The sequence below is a fragment of the Lathamus discolor genome, chromosome 1, assembly GCF_037157495.1.
Source record: "Lathamus discolor isolate bLatDis1 chromosome 1, bLatDis1.hap1, whole genome shotgun sequence".
Taxonomy (NCBI): Eukaryota; Metazoa; Chordata; class Aves; order Psittaciformes; family Psittacidae; genus Lathamus; species Lathamus discolor.
The window spans coordinates 5,971,090-5,995,793 of record NC_088884.1 but is presented as its reverse complement, the minus strand read 5'-3'; the positions used below and the strand labels follow the sequence as shown (position 1 = coordinate 5,995,793).

General features: G+C 43.1%; 1 protein-coding gene across 4 annotated transcripts in view; it reads right to left on the bottom strand.

Moving 5' to 3' along the window:
- The window catches only part of LRGUK (leucine rich repeats and guanylate kinase domain containing), a 64,948-nt gene that overhangs the window by 23,422 nt on the left and 16,822 nt on the right, over positions 1-24,704 (bottom strand). For 3 of the 4 annotated variants that reach the window (XM_065672896.1, XM_065673108.1, XM_065673017.1), the window contains exons 7-14: positions 23,689-23,832; positions 21,244-21,324; positions 19,462-19,548; positions 17,354-17,460; positions 11,366-11,485; positions 7,024-7,120; positions 5,788-5,901; positions 869-1,070 (exon numbers count right to left, since the gene is read on the bottom strand). In XM_065672896.1, the coding sequence (XP_065528968.1) occupies positions 869-1,070; positions 5,788-5,901; positions 7,024-7,120; positions 11,366-11,485; positions 17,354-17,460; positions 19,462-19,548; positions 21,244-21,324; positions 23,689-23,832 (952 nt within the window). The remainder of the gene's footprint in view (positions 1-868; positions 1,071-5,787; positions 5,902-7,023; positions 7,121-11,365; positions 11,486-17,353; positions 17,461-19,461; positions 19,549-21,243; positions 21,325-23,688; positions 23,833-24,704) is intronic. The other variant, XM_065672961.1, reaches the window with a different exon arrangement.

Genomic DNA, 24,704 nt, shown 5'->3' with positions numbered 1-24,704 from the left:
CATAAACAGCACATTCAAGAAGATAATCTGAAATTCATCTCAGTTTCTGCACTCACCTAAACGTTGTCCTTCTGCAATATGGCTTTCTGTTTTATTTCTTTAATACTACATTTAAATTGCAAGCTCTATCTGCCCTTGAGAATAAATACAAATACACTATTTCATACCACAATGAGATATTTCACCATGACTCTGGTGAACCACAAAAATCACCTCCACAAAACAGCAGACACAAAATGAAGTAGAAAAGGACACTTCTTTTCCATCTGCCATCCTCAATTCCTAAGTAGCAAGAAGCAAATGTTTATTTTAATGGAATATCTACCACCTTTCCATTCCTTGTTCCAGGCTGGGGGACTTGGGCAAGAGTCCTACAAGGAGAAGCTTTGCAGGAGGCTCTTCCTTATAGTGGGATGTTGTCAGACCGCACATTGGTTGTCATTTCAAGACTTGAATAAAGCCTGCCCTGCCCAAGGATAACTAGGTCTGTTGGATCAAAAGCAGCTCTGTACTCTGCCCAGAGACCAATAGACAATTAGATCAGTTGAATATTGTCACAGAACACAATACTTAACAAGTGTGCTGCTGGGTTCAATAGCTGGTTCACTTTCTAGATGGGCTTAAAGCAAAACTTGGACATAATGGAGTAATTCAGTCCTGACAGATGTCCAGAGTTTTTGGATTCCTGGGACAAGAATTAGCTGGGAAAATCAGTTAAGGGATAGTTTAAGCTGTTACGCTGAACATCTAACCATTCGTCATCCTTAGTTTAACATTTGCCAGTGGCTCTGTTTGCATAGCAGTTTCAGTCCATGTATTGGTGTGACCTTAGAAATCAGATTTAAAGTATGAAAAGAGATTAATTTACCCGTGTAGATAGTGGCATCGAAGTACCCTGGAAAATCCTCATTCATGTTGAGGTACATGTCCACTCTGGAGACTGCCTCTTCAATCTCTGACCTGCTGAATAGTCCTTTCCTCCGCAGATGCTCCTCGTATTTCTCTTTGCTAAGTGGTACCAACAGGATACATCTGGGTTTAAAGTAGGTGTTTTTCAAGCTACGCAGACCCTTCAAATGAAGCAGAGAAACAAAACGTTTTGTGAAATTACTGTGAAATCAGTGCTGGAAACATTAATCCCATCTACAGGTCTCAAGATCTAGAATGCAACAAAATAGACAAGTTCAAGGTGAAGTGCCCTAAAGCTACATATGGAAAGCATTGTAAGAGCAGTATGACTTTGTTCTAAACACATTTGTTCTAAACACACTTTTGGAAGAATCTTTTTAGTCAAATTCCACAGTGATTTAAAGCATTGTGCTTCTCATACCCCCCAGTTAATAGGTTTTCTCTTTTGAATCCTTCCTGTTCCATTAGGACCTAGTTATTCCAGGTGTTATACACCTGAATTAAGAGCAGCTCTGCTCTAGAGCCAGGCTGAGAGAGCTGGGCTGGGGCAGCAAGGAGAAGAGAAGGCTCCTGAAGGGGAGACCTTAGAGCAGCTCCAGTGCCTAAAGGGGCTGCAGGAAACCTGGAGAGGGGCTTTGGACAAGGGCCTGTAGGGACAGGCCCCGGGGAATGGCTTTAACCTGCCAGAGGGGAGACTGAGATGAGCTCTTAGGCAGAAGCTCTTCCCTGTGAGGGTGCTGAGGCGCTGGCACAGGGTGCCTGGAGAAGCTGTGGCTGCCCCATCCCTGGCAGTGTTCAAGGCCAGGTTGGACACAGGGGCTTGGAGCAAGCTGCTCTAGTGGAAGGTGTCCCTGCCTGTGGCATGGGGCTGAAACTGGATGAGCTTTAAGGTCCCTTCCAACCCAAAGTGTCCTATGAATCTACGATTCTAAACAAGCATTTCACTGACTCATGTTATTGTGCAGACACACAGAACAATTTATCTGTACCACTTGGCTTATAGTTTTCCAGACTGAACAAACTGTCAATTTTCTCTTCATTCTGTATATTTTTCTAAGTGAAACTCTGCAACTTCATCAGGATAGAGGCATATTTATTTGGCTAAAGCAGCTTGCAATTTTACCCCCTCCCAAAACTGGGCATAACCACAAGTCCCCAGCAGAGGTACCATGTGCTCATTCCTCAGCTGTTACACTGTAGTCAGCCAACTTAACTTGAACAGTTTTAATCAGCAGTAAGCTATAATGAAAAGGACTTGTCACATAAGAGCCCAGGAAACATTTACATGTGCCTTGCATCAACTCTGCTGCGAGGACAACAGCTCTAACTGACAGCTGAGGACTGCAGATACCTATTATCATTTTCAGCTAGACCTGGAAAGGAACCTGTCTGTATGCCAGGACTTGAGGAAGTTGGGGCTCTTCAGCCTGGAGAAGAGAAGGCTGCGTGGGGACCTCAGAGCAGCCTTCCAGTACCTGAATGGGGGTTATAGGGATGCTGGGGAGGGACTCTTCGTCAGGGACTGTAGTGACAGGACAAGGGGTAATGGGTTAAAACTTAAACAGGGGAAGTTTAGGTTGGATATAAGGAGGAAATTCTTTCCTGTTAGGGTGGTGAGGCACTGGAATCGGTTGCCCAGGGAGGTTGTGAGTGCTCCATCCCTGGCAGTGTTCAAGGCCAGGTTGGATGAAGCCTTGTGTGGGATGGTTTAGTGTGAGGTGTCCCTGCCCATGGCAGGGGGGTTGGAACTGAATGATCTTGAGGTCCTTTCCAACCCTAACTATTCTATGGCTCTATGATTCTATGATTTATACAGTGAGGTAGGTAATGGTATCAATCCTGAATTCCTGACAGCTCTCCTTCGCACCAACATACACTTAGAACAGTAGTTTATCTCTCCCTCCTGTCCTATCTACATATAAACCAGAATACTGAATCGTGTAGCCTGCAAGACGGTATTGCATTGCTGCTAACAGGAAGCCGTAGTGGAAGGTGTCCCTGCCCGTGGCAGGGGTTGGAACTGGATGAGCTTTAAGGTCCCTTCCAACCCAAACCAGTCTGGGATTTCTATGATATCCTTTGACTCCTTGGCCTGAATGAGAGGATAACCTATTTCTGGGAGCATAATGAGAACTATTAGCCACCCTGTTCCTTGTCTGGAATGTGCTCTACAGGTATTGGTGGCTATATGAGCAAAGAGAAAGCGCAGCAAACGTGCTTACTCCAACACATAACTGTTGTGTCAGAACTGCAGCAGCTTCACTGGCTGGAAGTGTAGACTCAGCACGATTTAACTTCCACTATTTGTTTCAGTCTCCTTTATCAGTGAAAGATATACTCCAGGTTAAAGGGAATGAACAGCTCTAAAGTTCTCGTCTCAGCCCACAGCCCATAATTAAAATTTCTTTTAATAGTGCTAAATCACTTTGGGTATGAGCCTCGCAGAAGATAATGGACTTCTACAACTTCTATTCAGATACATAACTCACTGGTATTGTTTTTCATCTGCTCGCAGAGTCCACAGTGATACAAGACTATGAATAATTACTACATGATCTTGAAAGTGAGGTGACACAGGAGTTTCTCAGTTTTCTGTCCAAGGCAGTAGCTTCAGTAATACCCAGTAAAAGTTACGGTCACTGCCTATGTCACTGGGTTAACCTCCTTATGAATAAAAATGGTGTTCCTTAGAGTTCTTTCTCCTAAATTATTTGTTAACACATCTACCTTGTGAAGAATTGACAGCTTTAAAAGGCATTCCATCATATCGAATCTCACAAACACACTCAATGCCTATTTCAATCAATGGAGACTAAGGGGAATTCGCATTTCCGACAGGACTGAAGAGAAAGGGGACTGGAACTGCACTGAGATTAAGTTATTAATTTCTATGTAAGATCAGTCATGTAACAGGCACTGAAGAGCAGGATTGCAGCATTAAATTGTTGACCAGTTGAGCAGGGAGCTACTTATATTTTAGCACTGACATAGGATCATAGAATAGTTTGGGTTGGAAAGGACCTTAAGATCACCCAGTTCCAACCCCCTGCCATGGGCAAGGATGGCTCACACTAGACCATGTCACCCAACGTTCTGTCCAACTTGGCCTTGAACACTGCCAGAGATGGAGCATTTACCACTTCTCTGGGCACCGTGTGTCAGGGCCTCACACCCTCACAGGGAAGAACTTCTGCCTTATATCTAACCAGGACTTCCCCTGTTTGAGTTTGAACCCATCACCCCTTGTCCTGTCACTGAAGCCCCTGATGAAGAGCCCCTTTCCAGCATCCTTGTAGGCCCCTTTCGGATACTTGATGCTGCTATTTTGTTATTTGCCCATTTATATACAAGCCAGTAAACATGTACAGATTTACTTGGGCCAAAACAGACTAAAATTCCTCTTGAACACTAATGTTGTTAACTGAAAAACTGTTTTTTTGGAGCATCAGTTCCACAAACAAAATAATCATCCTAATAATAAATTCAGCATTGATTTTTGCTCAGTTCTCCTTAGTCATTCCTCTAACTCTGGATGCAAAACTTAAGATCCTACGGTAGCACTGCAGCCTCTCACCTTTCTTTCTATCTCTATTATTTTCCCCCATCTATTCTGAAGGTTTGTAGTGTTTGTTAACTCACAGTAAACCCTCGGAGGTAGAGCTGAGCCCTACAAAACACAGTGAAACCCAGCAACACTCAGTATAACGTTCCAGGTGCTCTGTAGAGTCTCTCAGTTTGGAAGCTCATAAAGATGGAACTTGTTACGGAGGAAGAATTTGGAAGGAAAGGTATCCTGCCTTTCCTTTTTGTCACCTCAACCCCTCGCTAGTAAATCTTGTTCTAAGATAATGAGGAGTAGATAATTAGAAAATGAGCTAAAAAGTTATTCTGTTGGGATTCTAATAGACAGGTTTTGACACTCTGTTTGTGACCCAGTTTCCTAACGCAGCGTGACTTCAGAGATTCTACCATCTGTGCATGTGCACCTGACACATCTCAGAGAGGGTAAAGTCATCCCTGAAAGAGATTGCGTCTTTTAATAGTTCTGCCCAAAATATTGCCTCAGGCTTGCATGCAGCCTCCATCGCTTCAGCAGCAAAGGAGAAACATGGCATTCTTGTAGGGGTGATCAGGAGATGTGCAGCTCTAGACTAGCCCCACTATAAGCTGCAGACGAAGGGAAAGCACTGGTTGAAAAGCTGAGGATGCTATAATGGGAAGTGCTGGTGATGTGGTGGGCAGATGAGGCTGCTGAAGACTGGGAAAACAGGCCAGAAAATGTGAAGAAGCCAGCAGAAGAATCCATCTGCCTAAATGTGGGTGTCCATAAACAGAGTGGTGAAGGTTACATACAGACAATGGAGAGCTACTTGATACAGGCAGTGGAGTTCAAAATGCAGTTCTGACCAAACAACCGTAATTCCAGTCACTGTAATTAGCCCACACAACTAGTTGAAATGTATCAGCAGCAGCTGTAGGCTGGGCAGAAGGCCATGGGGTGTCTCTTGTGTAACTAAATGGATATGCCTAGGCAGCTGAAATAAACCTCAGTCAAACTGCATGAATTCCTCCCAGGTATAGGTCCCACAGAATCCGAGAATGGTTTGGTTTGGAAGGGACCTTAAAGCTCATCCAGTTCCAACCCCTGCCACGGGCAGGGACACCTTCCACTGGAGCAGCTTGCTCCAAGCCCCTGTGTCCAACCTGGCCTTGAGCACTGCCAGGGATGGGGCAGCCACAGCTTCTCTGGGCACCCTGTGCCAGCGCCTCAGCACCCTCACAGGGAAGAGCTTCTGCCTAAGAGCTCATCTCAGTCTCCCCTCTTTCAGGTTACAGAATGACCCAATCAACAATGGTTAAGCAATTAGTAATCCTTACCTCTAATTCTAATTCAACACAAGTTGCAAGACCCTCTCTGGCAATTGATTCGATAGTGTCTCTTGCAAGACCGTAGGAATAGCCATTGTATTTATAGGTTGCTATAAACTGCCCCTGAAATTCAAAGCAGCAGTTATGATGAGAAAAGAAATATTTAAGGGAAAAAACTTCCTTAAAGGAGCATAATCGCTCTGGACTTCCTTGGTTTTATTCCCTACAAAGTTTCTCCCTGCCTAAACCATCAAGAATAATGAGGCCAATGGGAACACACAATTTGCAGGGAAGAGCACGTAGTCATTCCTGCAGGGCATGTGCTTGTACATTGTTCATAGATAATAAAACACCAGTGTCTTGAAAACAAGCTGCTGACAGGTTACAGCTTTCATTGGTTATTCATTTACACTGTAAAGAAAGCGAGATCTAAAGCAAGGGGCATCCTTCTTTTGACATTACATCAAACCATATGGCCATGCCATCTAAAAGAGAAGATGCCAAAGAGAGGACAGAAACAGATCTGCAAGGAGAATGTATAATTGGCCAAGGAATTTCAAAGTTAAAACCTGACAACTGAAACTTTGCGTCCCATTAGTACATCTAGAGAGATGTAAGCAGATTATATGCTTTTCAAATGAAACTATTTGATTACTAAGAGTTATCATTTAGGACCAGATCAGTTGCTTAAGTCTGTGGTGGCTCCCCCATTTGTATGTGTATAAATAATGAGCTCCGTTGTGGCTTTTCAAGCCAATGTTTTACTGCAGGCAGCAAAAGGCATCAGAAACAGTAGCTGGAGGCACATCGCCTTCAGAGAGAGACACAATGCCTTCAGGGTGAGTTTGCTAAGCTTTCAAAGACTGCTTTCGCTGTGGGGTTGCCGGAAGATTTGGAAATAACAAGGAAAAAGGATATCAACTATTTAAGGAGTTTTTCTTCCCTGCACACACGTATGTGCACATGGAAATAAGTTTATTTCGACATTATAGTACTGTTTAAAGTTTCCTACTGATCATTATGCACATTTAATGGTTTCTCTACATTCATACAAGACAGAATAAATATACAACGATACAAGAGATTTGTGGTTTCCATCTGTAAACTTTAGCTACGGGCCCGTGAGTGAATAAGCCCGCACACACAAACCTAATATAATAAAAATCAAAATCAGAGCAGTCATAAAGCTGAGTTCACTCTGGGGGGTAGGAAATGGGCCTACTAGGATACTAGTCAGGTACATACCATGTTCACCATTTTGTTAAATTCTTCTTGAGTAACGAAGTAGTAATCAAGCCTGTTTTCTTCTCCAAAGTAAGCTTCCCTGGTGGTGTGACAGGGCCTGGAAGATAGATGGTATAATAAAGAAATAACCTGGTTTCAATCATAGAAGCAACTCTGGAATCGGAAGGGAGAGGGGGGGAACGGGAGAATGCTACAAATCAGTTTATTTTGAAGAGGAGAAGAAATACGAGGTGCAAATCACAGCACTAATGCTGCATATTTGAAAGATCAACCCATAAATACAAAAAGGAAGTTCCAATGTAACATTACATTTTGGCTATAAATCCCGTCCCAGCCCAGGGTAGCCTGAACTGAAGCTGTCAGAGCACCCTGTAACAGAGAAATGATGAAACCATTTTTTTCCTACTCCTGTCAGCTTGTGGATGATATAAAGTAGAATCCTAAATATGGGAAAGGAGACTGAGAGTTAGGCTGAACTGAGGTTAAGAAAGAGATTATAAAGACCCATCTTTAAGTAGACTGTTAATAGGAAAGGGAAGAAACAATCCTGAAACAAGGAAGAAAAGTAGGATAGAAGGCAGGAAAAGTAATTAGCTGCCACCACATAAGGACAATAGGATAAACCTCAGGTACATGAGCTTACTACCAGGATGAAATACTAAAAAAGCCCTAAAAAACCCAAAACCCCCATTAGAAACCAGTTATAAACCATTAAGAAGTTGTGCTGGTTTTGGCTGGGGTAGAGTTAATTTTTCTCATAGTAGCTGGTGTGGGGCTGTGGTTTGGATTTGTGCTGGAATCAGTGTTGATAACGCAGGGATGTTTTAGTTATTGCTGAGCAGTGCTTCTTACACAGCGTTAAGGTGACACGTTCAGTGACATGGTTTAATGGTGGGCTTGGCAGTGCTGAGGACTTGATGAGCTTAAAGGTCTTTTCCAAACTAATGGATTCCATGATTCTATGATTCTAAGGCCTTTTCTGCTCCTTGCCCCACCCCACCAGTGAGGAAGCTGGGGATACACAAGGAGTTGGGAGTGGACACAGCCAGGGCAGCTGACCCCAACTGACCCAAGGTATATGCCATACCACATAGCATCATGCTCAGCATATAAAGCTGGGAGAAGAAGGAAAAAAGGGAGGGACATTCGGAGTGCTGGTGTTTGTCTTCCCAAGTCTCCATTTTGCATTATGGAGCCCTGCTGTCCTGGGGATGGCTGAACACCCTCCTGTGATGGTTTGAAGGTGCTGAGGCGCTGGCACAGGGTGCCCAGAGAAGCTGTGGCTGCCCCATCCCTGGCAGTGCTCAAGGCCAGGTTGGACACAGGGGCTTGGAGCAAGCTGCTCCAGTGGAAGGTGTCCCTGCCCGTGGCAGGGGTTGGAACTGGATGAGCTTTAGGGCCCCTTGCAACACAAAGCATTCTGTGTTTCTGTGTGGTGAATGAATTCCTTGGATTGCTTTGCTTGCACACAGCTTTTGCTTTTTCTTATTGAACTGTTTTTATCTCAACCCACGAGTTTCCCCATTTTTACCTTCCAGTTCTCTCCCTCATCCCACTGGGGACAGTGTGAGTGAGCAGCTGCATGGGGCTGGGGTTAAACCATGACACGAGTTTAGTCAGTAAAACAGAGCTTGTCAGATCTTCACCACCACAGCATTTAGAGGGTGCCACTTGCTTTTATATCAGCAAGCTATGACAAATGAGAACAGTGCGCTGCACATGGGCTCTAAAACTCCACTTCAAAGGCTTGATTTTCTTTAAGATATTATGAATGCATTGAGCTTTAAAGGTCACTCCCAAGCACCAGCCAGATGGTTGGAGGGTCCAATTTCACTGGGTTTTCTGAAACACTTTCCTACATTACAACCCTTTTGAATTGCAACGCCATGTTTACATTCAAGCTGCCAGGGTTTCCTGCGTGCAATACATTTTTAATGAGTGGAATGTTTGAAATCTAAAGGTAGAAGCCAGAAAATTGCTGAAATCTCCCCTGAATAATTAAAACACAACTTTGCTTTATGGTTGCAATTTTCTGCTCTGTTAAGATTCCGTTCCTCTCTCTCTCCCCCCTTTTTTTAGCTTCCCCTCACGCATAAAGCTTTTAGAAAATAAAATACACGGTAGAAAAACAATGCTCTTAAAAAAACCCCTGCACAGCGCTTGGGAAATTTCAATTGGCTTTCAATTAGCTTGTCATTTCCAATGTAGTCTTTCAAAACATCGTCGTTGCTTTAAAGGCTAAAAAGTCCTTTTTCCAATCATGTAGTCTTACAATGTCCTTTCAACTTGCTCGTTTTATGACCTAAACCAGCAAGTGGCTACAATCTTGAGTACAGAGCAGACAGAAATACACATAGACCTCTTCACCATCATGTGCTAGAGAAGGCTACTACTAGACATCACATTGACATGCAGAACATAGTCCTGTGATGGTAAGAACTCTTAAGGTTTCATTCTCATATATGTATGTGTCCATGGTCCCTTTCTTAGAATTCATTACCTAAGAGTGCATAAATAGAGACCCAGGTTCTACTGTGGCAATATATGTGAAACTATGGCTAAAGTTAAGTTGAAAATGAATGGATAAATCAGTGTAATAAAAGAGAAAATAGAGGAGTGACAATATAACAATATAATGTATATAGGAATATAGACTGGTGCTGAATAGCACAGAATCGTAGAATCATAGAATAATTAGGGTTGGAAAGGACCTCAAGATCATCCAGTTCCAACCCCCCTGCCATAGGCAGGGACACCTCACACTAAACCATCCCACACAAGGCTTCATCCAACCTGACCTTGAACACTGCCAGGGATGGAGCACTCACAGCCTCCCTGGGCAACCCATTCCAGTGCCTCACCACCCTAACAGGAAAGAATTTCCTCCTTAGATCCAATCTAAACTTCCCCTGTTGCAGTTTTAACCCGTTACCCCTTGTCCTGTCACTACAGTCCCTGACGAAGAGTCCCTCCCCAGCATCCCTATAGGCCCCCTTCAGGTACTGGAAGGCTGCTCTGAGGTCCCCACGCAGCTTCTCTTCTCCAGGCTGATCAGCCCCAACTTCCTCAGCCTGTCTTCATACAGGAGGTGCTCCAGTCCCCTGATCATCCTCGTGGCCTCCTCTGGACTTGTTCCAGCAGTTCCATGTCCTTTTTATGTTGAGGACACCAGAACTGCACACAATGCTCCAGGTGAGGTCTCACAAGAGCAGAGTAGAGGGGCAGGATCACCTCCTTCGACCTGCTGGTCACGCTCCTTTTGATGCAGCCCAGGATACGGTTGGCTTTCTGGGTGCTATAGGACCTATGAAAGTCAAATATTGTGAATGGGTGGACAAGAGAAACAGCTTGCACCACCTAATTTTAGGCATCAGATAGTGGTCGTCCAACTCAGGCAGACTTCCTACCTCCTGGGCACTGGAAATATGTGGGTACCTCAGGGAAGTGATTCACAAAGGCTGAACCTCTCTTGGAAAGAGACAGCATGTGCTATAAGACCTATGAAAGTCAGGTATCTTGAAGAATGGAATGGATGGACGAGAGTATCAGCTTGCACCACCTAACTTTGAGTACCAGATAGTGGTGATATAACTTACCCAGACTTCCTGTCTCTTGGGCACTGGAAATAAGTGGGTGCCTCAGGGAAGTGATTCACAAAGATTGAATCTCCCTTGGGAGGAGATAGGTTCTCTCCACTAAACACACAGGGAGCCCAAAAGGATCATAATTCAGGCCTTCCAGGTAGGGAGAATTTGTCCTCCCAGCAGGTGGGTGAATTCTGAAAGGTGCCATTTGCTTTGATAACACTACTCCCAGGATAATAAACTGGTCCAGCAACTGCACTTGCTTCTTTGCTTAGCTTCTGGATGCCCTCAGCACACGCATGCTAATGTGTTATATGCAGGTACATTACAAGAATAAAGAGAAATCATAGAATAGTTAGGGTTGGAAAGGACCTCAAGATCACAGTTCCAACCCCCCTGCCATGGGCAGGGATAACTCACACTAAACCATCCCACCCAATGCATATGTATATAAACAGATGCTTTGGTTGAGGGGCATTAGTGAACAGAGAGGGAACAGATCAATAAAGGGAGCACTAAATGACACTTTTGTTCGTTTGCTGTTCACCTTTGAAAAGAACACAAGCATTTAAATAGCTTTTCTTTTAAGGAAGTATGTGGTGACTTCAGGCAATCAGGCCCTGGGAAGAGCTAAAATGCAGAGCAATGAACATTTATTGTCTTTAACTTCTTTATGAAGAGAAACAACAACAGCCACCAAACCAGGAGCAATTCTAGCCTGGATCACTTGGTCCTTTCAACTTAGGGAGCCAACTTACCCAAATCTGAAGAAATTGTTGAACTGTCTGCAGATCTTGTGAGTAAGCTCTCTCTTACCACAGGCTACCGGACCAGCGAATACCAGCATGGGGTAGGGAGTATCAAGAGAAGGTAAAGTGCTACAAGAAAGGAAAATAAAGGAGCTGTCACATTACCTACAAATGAAATCTTTAGCGACTTTGTATAAAGCTTCTGCAGAGGCTTTATCATCATTTCAACTAATCTCATCTGTCTATCACACTGTTCACATTGTTCGCAGTGTAGACAACAATCAGGAGAAGCGTGTGCTCAGTTTGATGTGCTCTAAACATAAAAATAGCACAAAATGCTGCATTAAAGACCCCTGGGTCTCTTTTGCCAAAGGAATAATGTTCTATCTGCTATAATCTTTTCTGATTTACAGCCTTTTCTAAAGCTCCCTCTGCAGTCACAGTGTTGCTGGGATATGTTTAAGAGTTTTCCAAGTCTATTGCAGAGCTGGTAGTGTTTTAATGATGAGGATAATGAGCCTAGCATGAACCTGGACTCAATCCTACCAACCTTTCCACGCTCCTGCATGGAATCTTGCTGACTTCCATGGCCCTGCCAGATGAAGGTGGTGATTTGTAAAGGACTCTACGATTCAGTACAATGAAAACCGCTAAGATCCACTGAACACAAACACCATCACACTAAAAGAACCCAAAGTGCCACAGAAATACAAAGCCCTCCATTTTCTCCATGCTGAGCAGATGGTTAGAGCCTCAGATTTCCACTTCCAGCTGTAAATACTGGAATGAAAAGCAGTTGTGCGCTTTTGAGTGTCCAGCAATTTATGTAGACAGCTAAAAATGGAATGCAACTGTGGACTCTCATTTCTAACCCTCAGCTAGATCTGATGAAGCCACTTGATAATACGTCAGAAATAGTTAAAATAGCTCCAAACTCATTTATTTTTAACTAATAAATAGTTTAAATAAATTTAAAGTGGATGGAAACAACCTATGTGTATTTAGCTTCTATTTAATGCAATTTAAGCAGGTAAATGCAAATACCTGAAACCAGAGAGCATTTCTTTTACCTTTTCTAAGTAACTAAGAAGTAACGATAACCATTGAACACAAGCATGGAAAAGAGAGATTTCAAAGTAATGGCTTTACTCCTATTTTAGTATCAGCAAACCAGCTCTATTGTCTACCAGACTATTGGTATATAACGGGACTTGATGCTACAGAAGCACTGAGATAATGAGGAAATTGAGCCTCCTATTTCTCTATGGAGTATCAGCCTCACAAAAGACACAACAGATACACCTAATAAATTAAAGAAACTGGATAATCTCTGTACATATGGGCTATTACTAAGCTGTGAAATGAACCCAGATCCTGGTTCGGTGTTCCATCCACTAGGCTATTTTAAAGCACGACAGTAGCAGAACCCTTGGGATATTTAAAGATTTTTATACTTACTGTGCTGTTTAGTGTCATTTACAAGCCATTAGACAATATAAGCACAAGTTGTTAGCACAATACATGAAAAATACTGAAGAAGGTAAAAATACACCTTAAAAATCCTTATCTGAATGTATTCAGTTGTGACATTCTGTTCAGTTCAAAAAATAGCTTCCTCCTGTCATGATTTCCAAGCTGTTAAGATTGTCTTTTCCCTTTTAACATATGTGGTGAGAGCAGCCCTGAGGAGAAGGACTTGGGGGGTGTTGGTGAATGAGAAGCTCCCCATGACCCGGCTTCAGTGTGCACTTGAGCCCAGAACCCCCCCGTGTGCTGGGCTGCACCCCCAGAGCGTGAGCAGCAGCTCAGGGAGGGGATCCTGCCCCTCTGCTGCGCTCTGGGGAGACCCCCCTGCAGCCCTGATCCAGCTCTGGGGCAGCAGCACAAGAGGGACATGGAGCTGCTGGAGAGAGGCCAGAGGAGGCCACGGAGCTGCTGCGAGGGCTGGAGCAGCTCTGCTCTGGAGCCAGGCTGAGAGAGCTGGGCTGGGGCAGCCTGGACAAGAGAAGGCTCCTGAAGGGGAGACCTTAGAGCAGCTCCAGTGCCTAAAGGGGCTGCAGGAAAGCTGGAGAGGGGCTTTGGACAAGGGCCTGTAGGGACAGGCCAAGGGGAATGGCTTTAACCTGCCCGAGGGGAGACTGAGATGAGCTCTTAGGCAGAAGCTCTTCCCTGTGAGGGTGCTGAGGCGCTGGCACAGGGTGCCCAGAGAAGCTGTGGCTGCCCCATCCCTGGCAGTGCTCAAGGCCAGGTTGGACACAGGGGCTTGGAGCAAGCTGCTCCAGTGGAAGGGGTCCCTGCCCGTGGCAGGGGTTGGAACTGGATGAGCTTTAAGGACTCTTCCAACACAAACTGGGTTTCTATGCAAAGACCAGTTTAAGGCAACATCATCCCAGAAAGTATTAGTGACAGCCGTGGATGCTACAAGTGCATTGTTGTAGATGAACCACTTCAAAGATGGGAATTCCAGGAAACACTCTCACTGACTAGAGATTCAAATTCTATCGAGATGTAGCAGAAAGGTTCTTTTGCTCAAGGCCATGCCCTTTGTGAGTAAAGATGCCAAGGCAGGTCCGTGAAGACAGAACCCTTATGTTCAGCATAGTTTAGTTATATTCCCTCTCCTTGCATAGAGCTTGTTACATGCTTGCAAATGCAGAATTCCTCTGTAATCTGTTCTGTTGCAATGAAGTGTTATATCAAATAATGACACAATGTATCATTATTTGACATGCTTATACTCAGAATTCATATTCTCTGAAGTAAATTTCCATTGCTCAAATCCCTCACATCCTCAAATTCCTTGGATTTGTTATTTCATCAGAAGAACATAGAGAACATTTCCATAATCCTCTGTTTCATTACATCCCCACCTACTGGTTCTCAAAAGAGAAACTGGAAGTTTTGGGTTGCCTATAACTTGTCAGCAGTATCTGGGCTCGTTTAATGAGCATCTTTCCTCTTTCTTTGTCTTTGATGAGTACAGTAATAGACTGCTGTGCAAGATTAATAGATAGCAAGGCCAGAAGGGACTACTGCGATCACCTAAGTCAGACTTGCCTCATCACACCGGCTACAGTGTTTCCCCAAGTTAGTTCTTGTTTCAAGCCTGATTCCTGGGGTTCTGTTAGATTATACTTAAAAGCATTCCAGATGTGGGGAATTCTTGGTAAATGGCTCCAATGGTTAATTACGTTCATTACTAAAGAGAAGAATGAATGAATCGATCTTCAGTAGCCAGATACCAAGCCTCATGTCGCGAGACCCCACTTGCAGACCCCACTTGTGCAGTTCTGGTGTCCTCAGCGTAAGAAGGACATGGAGCTGTTGGAGCAAGTCCAGAGGAGGCCACGAGGATGCTCAGGGGCTGGAGCACCTCCTGTATGGAGACAGGCTGAGAACATTGGGGCTGTTGAGCCTGGAGAAGAGAAGCTGCGTGGAGACCTCAGAGAGCTTCCAGTGTCTGAAGGGGGCTACAAGGGTGATGGAGAGGGGCTCTGCATCGGGGACTGTAGTGATAGGACAAGGGGTGATGGGTTCATACTGAAACAGGGGAAGTTCAGGTTGGAGATAAGGCAGAAGCTCTTCCCTGTGAGGGTGCTGAGGCACTGGCACAGGGTGCCCAGAGAAGCTGTGGCTGCCCCATCCCTGGCAGTGCTCAAGGCCAGGTTGGACAGAACCTTGGGTGACATGGTCTAGGGTGAGGTGTCCCTGCCCATGGCAGGGGGGTTGGAACTGGATGATCTGAAGGTCCTTTCCAACCCAAAACATTCTATGATTCTACTCACCCAGTAGACTGAAAAGCCCCCTGTTACTACATTTCTGCTCACCATTTAGCAGTTCTAACGATGATCAAGCTCCCTTTTAAAATGCCACATGCATGTGTGGTAGGGGACAAACATCATGTTGTTCAGTGGTGTGTTGCTATGTAATTAAAGAACCACAAGGTACACACAGAGAGGGAATGGCATAAGGAACTTAATGTGAATGTTTTCTGACTGCAGACTATGCAAGAACGTAACTTTTTGCTTTATTTTCACTTCTTAATACAGCCATTACTACAAATTAATTAATTTAAAATGATAGATGCAAATGAACTATGTACTAAGCTGGTTCCAATAAACATTTTAGAGTGTAGAAGTCTGGAACACATCCTCATTAGGAAGATTTCACTAATGACTCTGCTGTTTGCTTTCCAGCTGAGCACGGGCGAGCATTCAAAGCGTCATTAACAATCTTGGTCAGCCCTGTCAGTGTTGGTCTGCATGTTTCTATGTTTGTGCATACAATACCTCTGACACAAGACAGAATTGCTGCTTTCCAGCAAAGAAGATACACATACACAGTCCAGGAAACAAATATTTAAATAGAGCCTATGTCTGCACTGGAAGAAATCCATGCCTTTAGGTAAAACTATTGTGCTTTTAGTTAAAGAAACCTCCAGCCCTGCAGAGCAGTAAATAAATCTTAGGAAGCTTTTTTAACAGGCTGCTATGAATTTGCAGAGCTGTCATCACCCCTGGGATAGCTCCAGTCTTTTGTCAACACTCCCAGGGAACATAAGACTTGAAATAAAGTTATTCTAAACCTATAAGTTTCTGAGTTAATAAATCACAGATCTTAATTCATAGACTCACAGAACGGTTTGGGTTGGAAAGACCTTAAGATCATCCAGTTCCAACCCCCTGCCATGGGTAGGGACACCTCACACTAGTCCCTGTTGCCCAAGGCCCTGTCTAACCTGGCCTTGAACACTGCCGGGGATGGAGAATTCACCACTTCTCTGGGCACCCTGTGCCAGTGCCTCAGCACCCTCGCAGTGAAGAGCTTCTTCCTTATCTCCAACCTGAGCTTCCCCTGTTTCAGTTTGAACCCATCACCCCTTGTCTTATCACTACAGTTCCTGATGAAGAGCCCCTCTCCAGCATCCTTGTAGCCCCGTTCAGACACCGGAAGGGAGGTTCAGTGTATTGGGCTACTCAATTATGAATTCAGATGTCTAAAATGGTGCTACAATGGGATGTGGGGACATGAAAGTTGATCTCAGTACCCACTGTAGCAAATATAAGAATAGATCACATACATTTCATAACATTTTCCATCAGAGCATGTTCCAAGCACTCATCAAGGAAGCATCATAACACACCTGCAGAGCAGCACATTATGGCCATTTCCAATTTCTCCATGAGAAATGAGACTGAGGGAAGTCACCTGGCATGCCAATGGCGACACTGGAAAAGCACAATGATTTGCCTCTCCCATCTGTGCTTCAAGTGGCATCATCTCCTCCCAAAGACAGAAGTAGCTGGAGTTCCCTGAGGAGAAACTTAAAAATCTCACCTTATGAATATAAAATGTGCTCCAAAGCCACAAGATAAGGTCATTTTGTTCACAATGGGATGCCAAAAGTATGAAGAGAAGAAGTAAGCAGAACAGGAAGAAGCTCTGTTTTACAGCTCTCTTCTGCCTCTAGAGATTTTTCAAATGCCTTTGGGAATTAAGAGAAATCTTGCATCTTTCCTTGATGGTGCTTGTGGCCATCTGCTTCAACAGATTGTTTAAAAGCAACAGAGCTGCAGACAATCTGTCTGAGCCTTTAGAGGTGAATGGATTTCATTCCATAATCAATTCCAACCAAATAAGATTTGGGGAATGGGTTGCCCAGGGAAGCTGTGAGTGCTCCATCCCTGGCAGTGTCCAAGGCCAGGCTGGACAGAGCCTTGGGTGGGATGGTTTAGTGTGAGGTGTCCCTGCCCATGGCAAGGGGGGTGGAACCAGATGATCTGAAGGTCCTTTCCAACCCTAACGATTCTGTGATTCTATAAGATCTGCCCGATTTCCAGCCTGCTAACTAACGGAATACCATAGATCGTCTCCTCTTCAGTAGATTCATTTAGAGGTGGGAGAGGGACAGGAAAACGTCCCTCTGAACGTGACAACACATTGTGCTTTACATGAGTGCCACCCTCAGGAGCAGATGTGAAGTGGAAGGAAGCTTACCTGTCGAAGATCTTCTGGGGCTGCATCATGCCACGCCTAACATGAGTCATATGGTCTTGAGCAGCAACTACTTCTGGAGGAGGATCATATTTATTCACAGCAGCAACCTGTTCAGGGGCAAAAGAAAGAAGAGCAGTGATGTTATGGTTTCCAGCTCCTGTATGCTTAGCAGACCACTATGAATAATGGTGGCTTCGTATTTATGAGGGTCAGTCTCTGTATTTGGTTTGTCTGTGAGCACATAAATCTTTTCAGGAGTTTTAAGCTCAATTTGATGGAGGGATGGAAGGCAGCCAGATATAGCTTACCATCTTTGATATAGTCACCATTTTACTGGAAAGCAAGCAGGATGCTATATAAGATGCAAAGTAATTTTGCTTAGGTTTTAATTATCCATTAATTTGCATCCTCTTAGTGCTGGTGGAAGATGCCGATGTAAAATCCTTAGGGACTGAAGTAATTCATTTCTTTGTCAGAAGAGGAACAGAATGGGCATTAACGAAGAAACTGCAGTTTTCTCCTGACAATGCATTTCTGGCTTTCCTGGAATGAGAAGCACTTAAACTCCAAGGATTCCCTCCGTCCATTCTATTGAAAGCTCCATTGAGGATACTGACCATTAATGGGTTGCATATTTTTTGGTGTTATTAATGCTGTGCACTCAGAGTCAGGTTAAGAACTACTGAGTCACTTCAGGTAAACCATCAAATATCAACTAGACAACACTGCTGCAAGACACTGCTGTAAGTTCTGATGAGAACCATGCCTGTATTAGCCAGTAGTGTGGTACAGCAGAAGAGGATCTTTAAAGCAAGGTTTTCAGTACTAAGGACCCAATGTCCACACTATTTTGGGAGGAGTGGAGGAAGGGAGCTCATTTCACTCGACTTAGTTTGGTTTGAATTAATGGCTAGGAGCACCTTAGTTGCACATCGTCTGGTTAAGGTTAAGCCCTGAAGAAGTTCATATAGAATCATAGGATGGTTTGGATTGGAAAGGACCTTAAAGCCCATCCACTTCCAAGCCCGTGCCACAGGCAGGGACACCTTCCACTAGAGCAGCTTGCTCCAAGCCCCATCCAACCTGGCCTTGAGCACTGCCAGGGATGGGGCAGCCACAGCTTCTCTGGGCACCCTGTGCCAGCGCCTCAGCACCCTCACAGGGAACATATTGCAAGATTATTCCATACTGAGACCCAAGCACAGCAAGTTGGGCAACTGGGGGGTTCACTTCAAAACCACACTTGGATAAGTGGGTGAATTACACCCTGGTATTATCCCTTCTCTGTGCTCAAGACAGAGAGAGCCTGGCATTCAACAAGAACTCTAATATTTATGCAGTCAAAGTTAGGAGCAACGAATTTCCAGGAAGTATAATTTTAAAGGATATTTCCCTGAAATCCAACCCCAATTGGCAGCTGTTGATCCTAGCAATTCTAGCATGGCTTGAGCCCAAATACTACATGCAGCAACCAAATTACAGTAAAAGCAGCACAAGAGGGAAAGGATTCCATTACCACAGAAGGTTTGGTTTTGGCAGAAGATTTTACAGTGAAAGCTGCATGGAGTAGAATGGGATACAAGCAGCACTTTAACTTTCAGAGTTCACTTTGCTGTACATGACACTAAGAAACTCCCAACAATAGTATTTTAGAGATAGCACAGTGGTTATCACTTCAGAGTGTTTCATGAATGTAGTTGTTAGTTTGGATTCACTAGCTGAGTAACAATGGCTGCTAAGTAAATCGCTTCACTGAACTAAGTTTTTAAGTAAGAAGCCTTGCATTTTTACATACCACAACTGCCAGAAATTCCATGTATATAGAATCCCAGACTGATTTGGGTTGGAAAGGACCTTAAAGCTCCTCCAGTTCCAATCCCTGCCATGTGCAGGGACACCTTCCGTTAGAGCAGATTGTTCCAAGCCCCTGTGTCCAACCTGGCCTTGAACACTGGATTTAAAAGCAGATGTCTGAATTTGTAGCTTATCTTGGGGGTTAAACCATGGGAGGTTTGTCACTCCCACATGACTACAAAGCTGCATTTGCATGCATAGTTTTTAATATTCTTTATTTAGGACAAGTTCAGAAGGGTATCATATTTACATACCTTTTCTTTCACCGAAATCTTCTTGAGATCCAGTTCTGTTAGTTTGGGCAACATAAAAATCACAGAGAGCCAATAATCTGCTTGCTCCTGAAGGACAAAGTTTCCACTTTGACATAAAGTACCTAACTTCATCAGTCTAATATTTCATCTCAATCAGTTGAAATTGAATTGGCCTTAATACATTGCAACATAAAAAGCTCTTTACCTGATGTCAATACACTATAAATTCACTCCCCACCACAAGCTTAGCTTCTGCAGCAAGAGTTAACAATTGTTCAACGTCGCCAACTACGTTGTTCAAAAGGTCAAGATGAGAACTTAAAATTCACCACCACATCCACTAGAACACCAAGAAAGACTGTTGGAGAATTAAAAGTGTTATCTATGCCAGGATTATAGAATCATAGAATGGTTTGGGTTGGAAAGGACCTTAATATTACCCAGTTCCAACCCCCTGCCATGGGTAGGGACACCTCACACTAGACCATGTCACCCAAGGCTCTGTGCAGCCTGGCCTTGAACACTGCTGGGGATGGAGCATTCACCACTTCTCTGGGCACCCTGTGTCAGTGCCTCAGCACCCTCACAGTAAAGAACCTCTTCCTTATATCCAACCTGAACTTCCCCTAAGTTTGAACCTGTTACCCCTTGTCCTATCGCTATGATAAGTCACATAGCAATATTACACAGTAATAAACTATGGTTAATAATTCTAACCTCAGTCATACTATAGGAACTTTAGAAGAGAATTTGCACTATAAATTTGTTATCCTACAGGCTTTTAAGTCTGAGACAATAAAAAGAATAATTGAAAGTCGAATTAAAACGCCAACACTGACAAGTTCATGAAGGTTCCTAGTTCCAAACCAGTAAGGTCCTGTTAAACAAGAGAACAGCTGTCACAGGATGGTTGTCGCATGTATAAGTTATTAAAAGAGTAATTGAAAGGAATATGATGAGACTTTGCTTTGGGGAAGGACAGCTGAATAGAAAAAGTCTTTGGGATTACAGAGGACCAGGGGCAGCCTATTTTGGGTATTTCTTACACAGTAATGTCATTGTGTGCCACAACAGACCATCCTCATGAAAGTCAAAGCAAAACTGGCAATTACAGGAAGAAGAAATTAAACCCTTAATATTTTTCTTCTTTCTAACATTGGAAATCGCTGTAAAATTCACATAAAATTTAGAAATCACAAGAGTCAGGAAAGAATCACCTTTTATCACCAAGGACAAATGATAAATGCAGAGGCAAAGTTAGAATTTCCTATATTTTGCAACTGATGTTGTTGATGAAATGGATGTTTAATTCATTGATTGAGGAATATTATGGGAGCCATAAATAAGAAGTAAGTAAATCCTAGAGAAGAAAAGATGATGCAGGTTCGAGAGACACATGATTTAAATGGGACACTATTAAGTTCCTTTGGGCTTTTACCAGGGACAATTGAGTACAGACCTTCAAAGCAAAAGAAAAGGGAATCTTTTCCCAAACTAAAATTGTGGAATGCTGTGAATACAAATTATAAATGGATTCACAAATTGAAGTAATCAATTCAATGGATTTACTGTGTTAAACATCACGATTCACATGCAGCTTTCCTTTAGACAAAGTTCCCAGACAAAGGTTGGTACCCATGACAGGCAAGCCATCACTCAGTGTTTCTTGTACTAACTCCCTAAAATGACCTGGCCCCTGTCAGATGTAGAAGCTGAGGCTAAAGGGATTCTGGTGTGATCCAAACCAGCAGCTCCAGATTCTTATTTTTGGCTTCCTCTTACCTGTACAGGATTCTTTAACAGATTTAAAACTCTGAGGAGAGGCAGATCTTCAATGTGCTTAAGTTCACACAGCTCAGCAATCTGATTAGTGACAGAAAGAGAACACAAATCAGCAGCAACACAATCCATGATAACTATGGGGGATGGGGGGGGTGGTGGTGGTGAAAAGGTATTTTAGTCCCTGCTTTTAAAATCTGGACATAAACCAACTTCATTATACTCACAAAACAGGTTATATGTTAAGTGCATTCAATAAGGCACTTCTAGTCACAAAAGGCAGACAACTTATATGTTAGCTGGAGGAGCAGCACAATACAGACAGCAATTTCAAACCACCTGATTTTTTGCAGTTCTTTCAAATGTCAGGCCCTGACACATTCAGTTTTTATGTGGCTGATGTGCTTAAGTGAGGCAATTGTGCACTTATATTTGTGCTTTAGCTGACTGGCAAAAGAAAATCCTAAGAAGAGTTTCTTTTCACTGCAGATCAAATTCATCCTACCTAAGTTGCAGCACTTGATTGAAAAGCATCCGCATGGCTGTCCTTGGCTGTGTGTGTCCAGAGGATGATGCCTTCCACTTAAGGTCTCCTCTATCCACAGAGGAAACCTGGCTTGGTTGCACTCGGGCACATCAGACCAGCATTAGAAGTTAAGTGGGATTAATCAGAGTTTGTGTGCCCAAAACAAAGTCTCACTTGAGGCACTATAAATGCTGAGGGAACAGTTGTAAGGTTGTCAATTAAATGCATCTATGGAATTCATGTGGCCTCATTTTAGCCATAGCATCACAAAATGGTTTGAGTTGGAAAGGACCTTAAGATCATCCAGTTCCAACCCCCTGCCATGTGCAGGGACACCTCACACTAGACCATGTCACCCGAGACTCTGTCCAGCTTGGCCTTGAACAATGCCAGGGATGGCATCTGCTAAACTAGTTCAAACCAGTACCCTAACCTCACTTTATCATGAGTGGAGAGGCAGTATCAGAGGTCACTGGATCCATGGTAGGATAGCCTTGTAATGCTTGATACCTATTCTCCCTCCACTGCTGAAACACTGAACTTAGAAGACTCCAGATTCTATCCCTATACGCAGTCTAAAAACACAAACCTCCACCATAGCCTACCCAGTATTCATTTAGGGATATCAAGAAGCCCACCATGAAACAGTTTTGACCAAGCTAAACGTCATTTGGGTGGATTTCATAAAGAAATCCTAGAATGCCAACTGTCAGCATCTGGAAAATCACTCAACATGTATAAGAGAGACCTAGTTTGCAGATAAACCAAGCATGTGAGATCACACTGGGTGGTATGAGCTCAAGAAACTCAGCTCTTTCTGTGTTAATTAATCAAAATTCACTTTAAAGTCTCTTTAAATTTCCTTCCTTTAGAAGGAAATGTTCAAAAACCGGTGACTCATTAAAGAGTTTCAATAACATCATTAAAAGAGGCAAATTCTGATGAGGTAAAATTAATAGCTTTACATACTAAAGAATAGTGGAAACTATATAAGGCAATGGTGGTGTTATTAGTGCTAATAGCAACTGTACTATTAGTTAGTTTCCTGGCTTGTGCAATTGATATACCTTTAAATGTCAACCTGAACACAGTGAGAGAAAAAACAATTCATAGTCTTGTATTACATCCTGTAAATGTATCTTGCAAATGGAGGAAATGACAGAAAATTATCAATATAGTAAAAATATCAATAATATCCCAATTTATGGTTTTATATCTTCTTTTCTTAGACTTTTTCTTTCATGAGCAGATCCAGCTTTGATGTTAAAATGATTCACAAATTTTCAGTTAAGTCTCCACTTTCCAGTCTTTTCAGGTAAGGATGCTGGAAGATCAGTATCAATAGTATTACGTATATATGGCTTGGGTTTCAAAACTCAAACCCAAATGAGTTTGACCGTATCATTGTACTGCCAGTGGGTACTGCTGCATAATGAAAGCTGCTTTATAACAGAGTCCATGAATTCTGCCCCATAGGATGTTTCCAGCTGAAAGCTCAGAAGAGCCTGTGGTTGTAAAATTAGGCTGAGAAATGCCAGCAAAGCTTTCTGAGGCCTGGCATTAGAAGAGCTGTGATATAAGTAAAAAGCCTCAAGAATAATCAAGCTGGAAAAGCTGCGTGCTCATCCCTATCTTATCCACTCAGAAGAGCACTCTTATTTATGTATGTGAGCACTAAATGCTACAGAAGTGATACCTACATAAAGATAAACCCATCTAGAGATCTAAGGCCTAAGGAGTACACTATCAAGAAACACGTGAAGCAACACTGGAGTAAGATATGAATATAATCTTTTACAATTAATTTCTTGCAGATTTTAAGATTCTTTGATTAAGCCTTAAAAGGGATTGGATTTTCGGAAAAAAATGATGCATTCTTAGAAAAAGTTATATTTTATATAAATCAAAATCAAGTATGCTACCTGGTTATCCTCTAAGTTGATCACCTGTAGTAGATCATGTTTCTTCAAGCCTTCTAGACTAGTTATTTTATTGCTAGAGAGGTCCAATGTCTGTAGAGCTTTCAAGCTGCCCAGCCCAGTTATCTTCTCAATCTGGTTAAAGCTCTAAGAAGAAATGAAAGGACATAAACTGCTGATAAAGTTCTACAGACAGAAACCAACATTCCTGAGGAAGAACAGAATTCACTTTGTTATTGAGAATCCTATTACAAATAGGCCTGTTATGCATTAGCCACATCTTCATCTTGAGATGACACATGACAGCTTTCCACATTGCTCAAGGGAAAAAGAATCAACTATCTCTGACTAACTTATCTTCAACTCACCTGGAAGAGCAACAAGAGACAACAGCATGAGAAAGAGCTCCAGCATCCTTTTAAATTCTGATCCTAGCTAAAGGATACCCTTGTCAGTATCCAAATTAAAATGTAGAAAATAGATATGCACATAAAATGGTAGAATAGATATACATAAATACATAATATATATACATAAATACATAGAATTTCCCTCTGTAATCATGGTTATATTTACACTTATCATTACAGAGTAAATAATCAAAATATGAAGGCAGAACAATACAGTAATGCCTTCTTTGGACTACTGGCAGTCTCTAGGATACACAAGTTTATCCTGATGCACACTAAGTGAAGGCAGACTTTCTTTACTGTCAGTGACAGCATGCATAGGAATGTTTAAAACAACCCCCAAACAAACAAACCTAACTTACTCTTAGTTTACATAGATTCTAACACAAGAAATGACCCAAGCTTTAGTTCTAGACTCTAACACGAGAAATCCCAGACTGGATTGTTTTGGAAGAGACCTTAAAGCTCATCCAGCTCCAACCCCTGCCATGGGCAGGGACTCCTTCCACCGGAGCAGCTTGCTCCAAGCCCCTGTGTCCAACCTGGCCTTGAGCACTGCCAGGGATGGGGCAGCCACAGCTTCTCTGGGCACCCTGTGCCAGCGCCTCA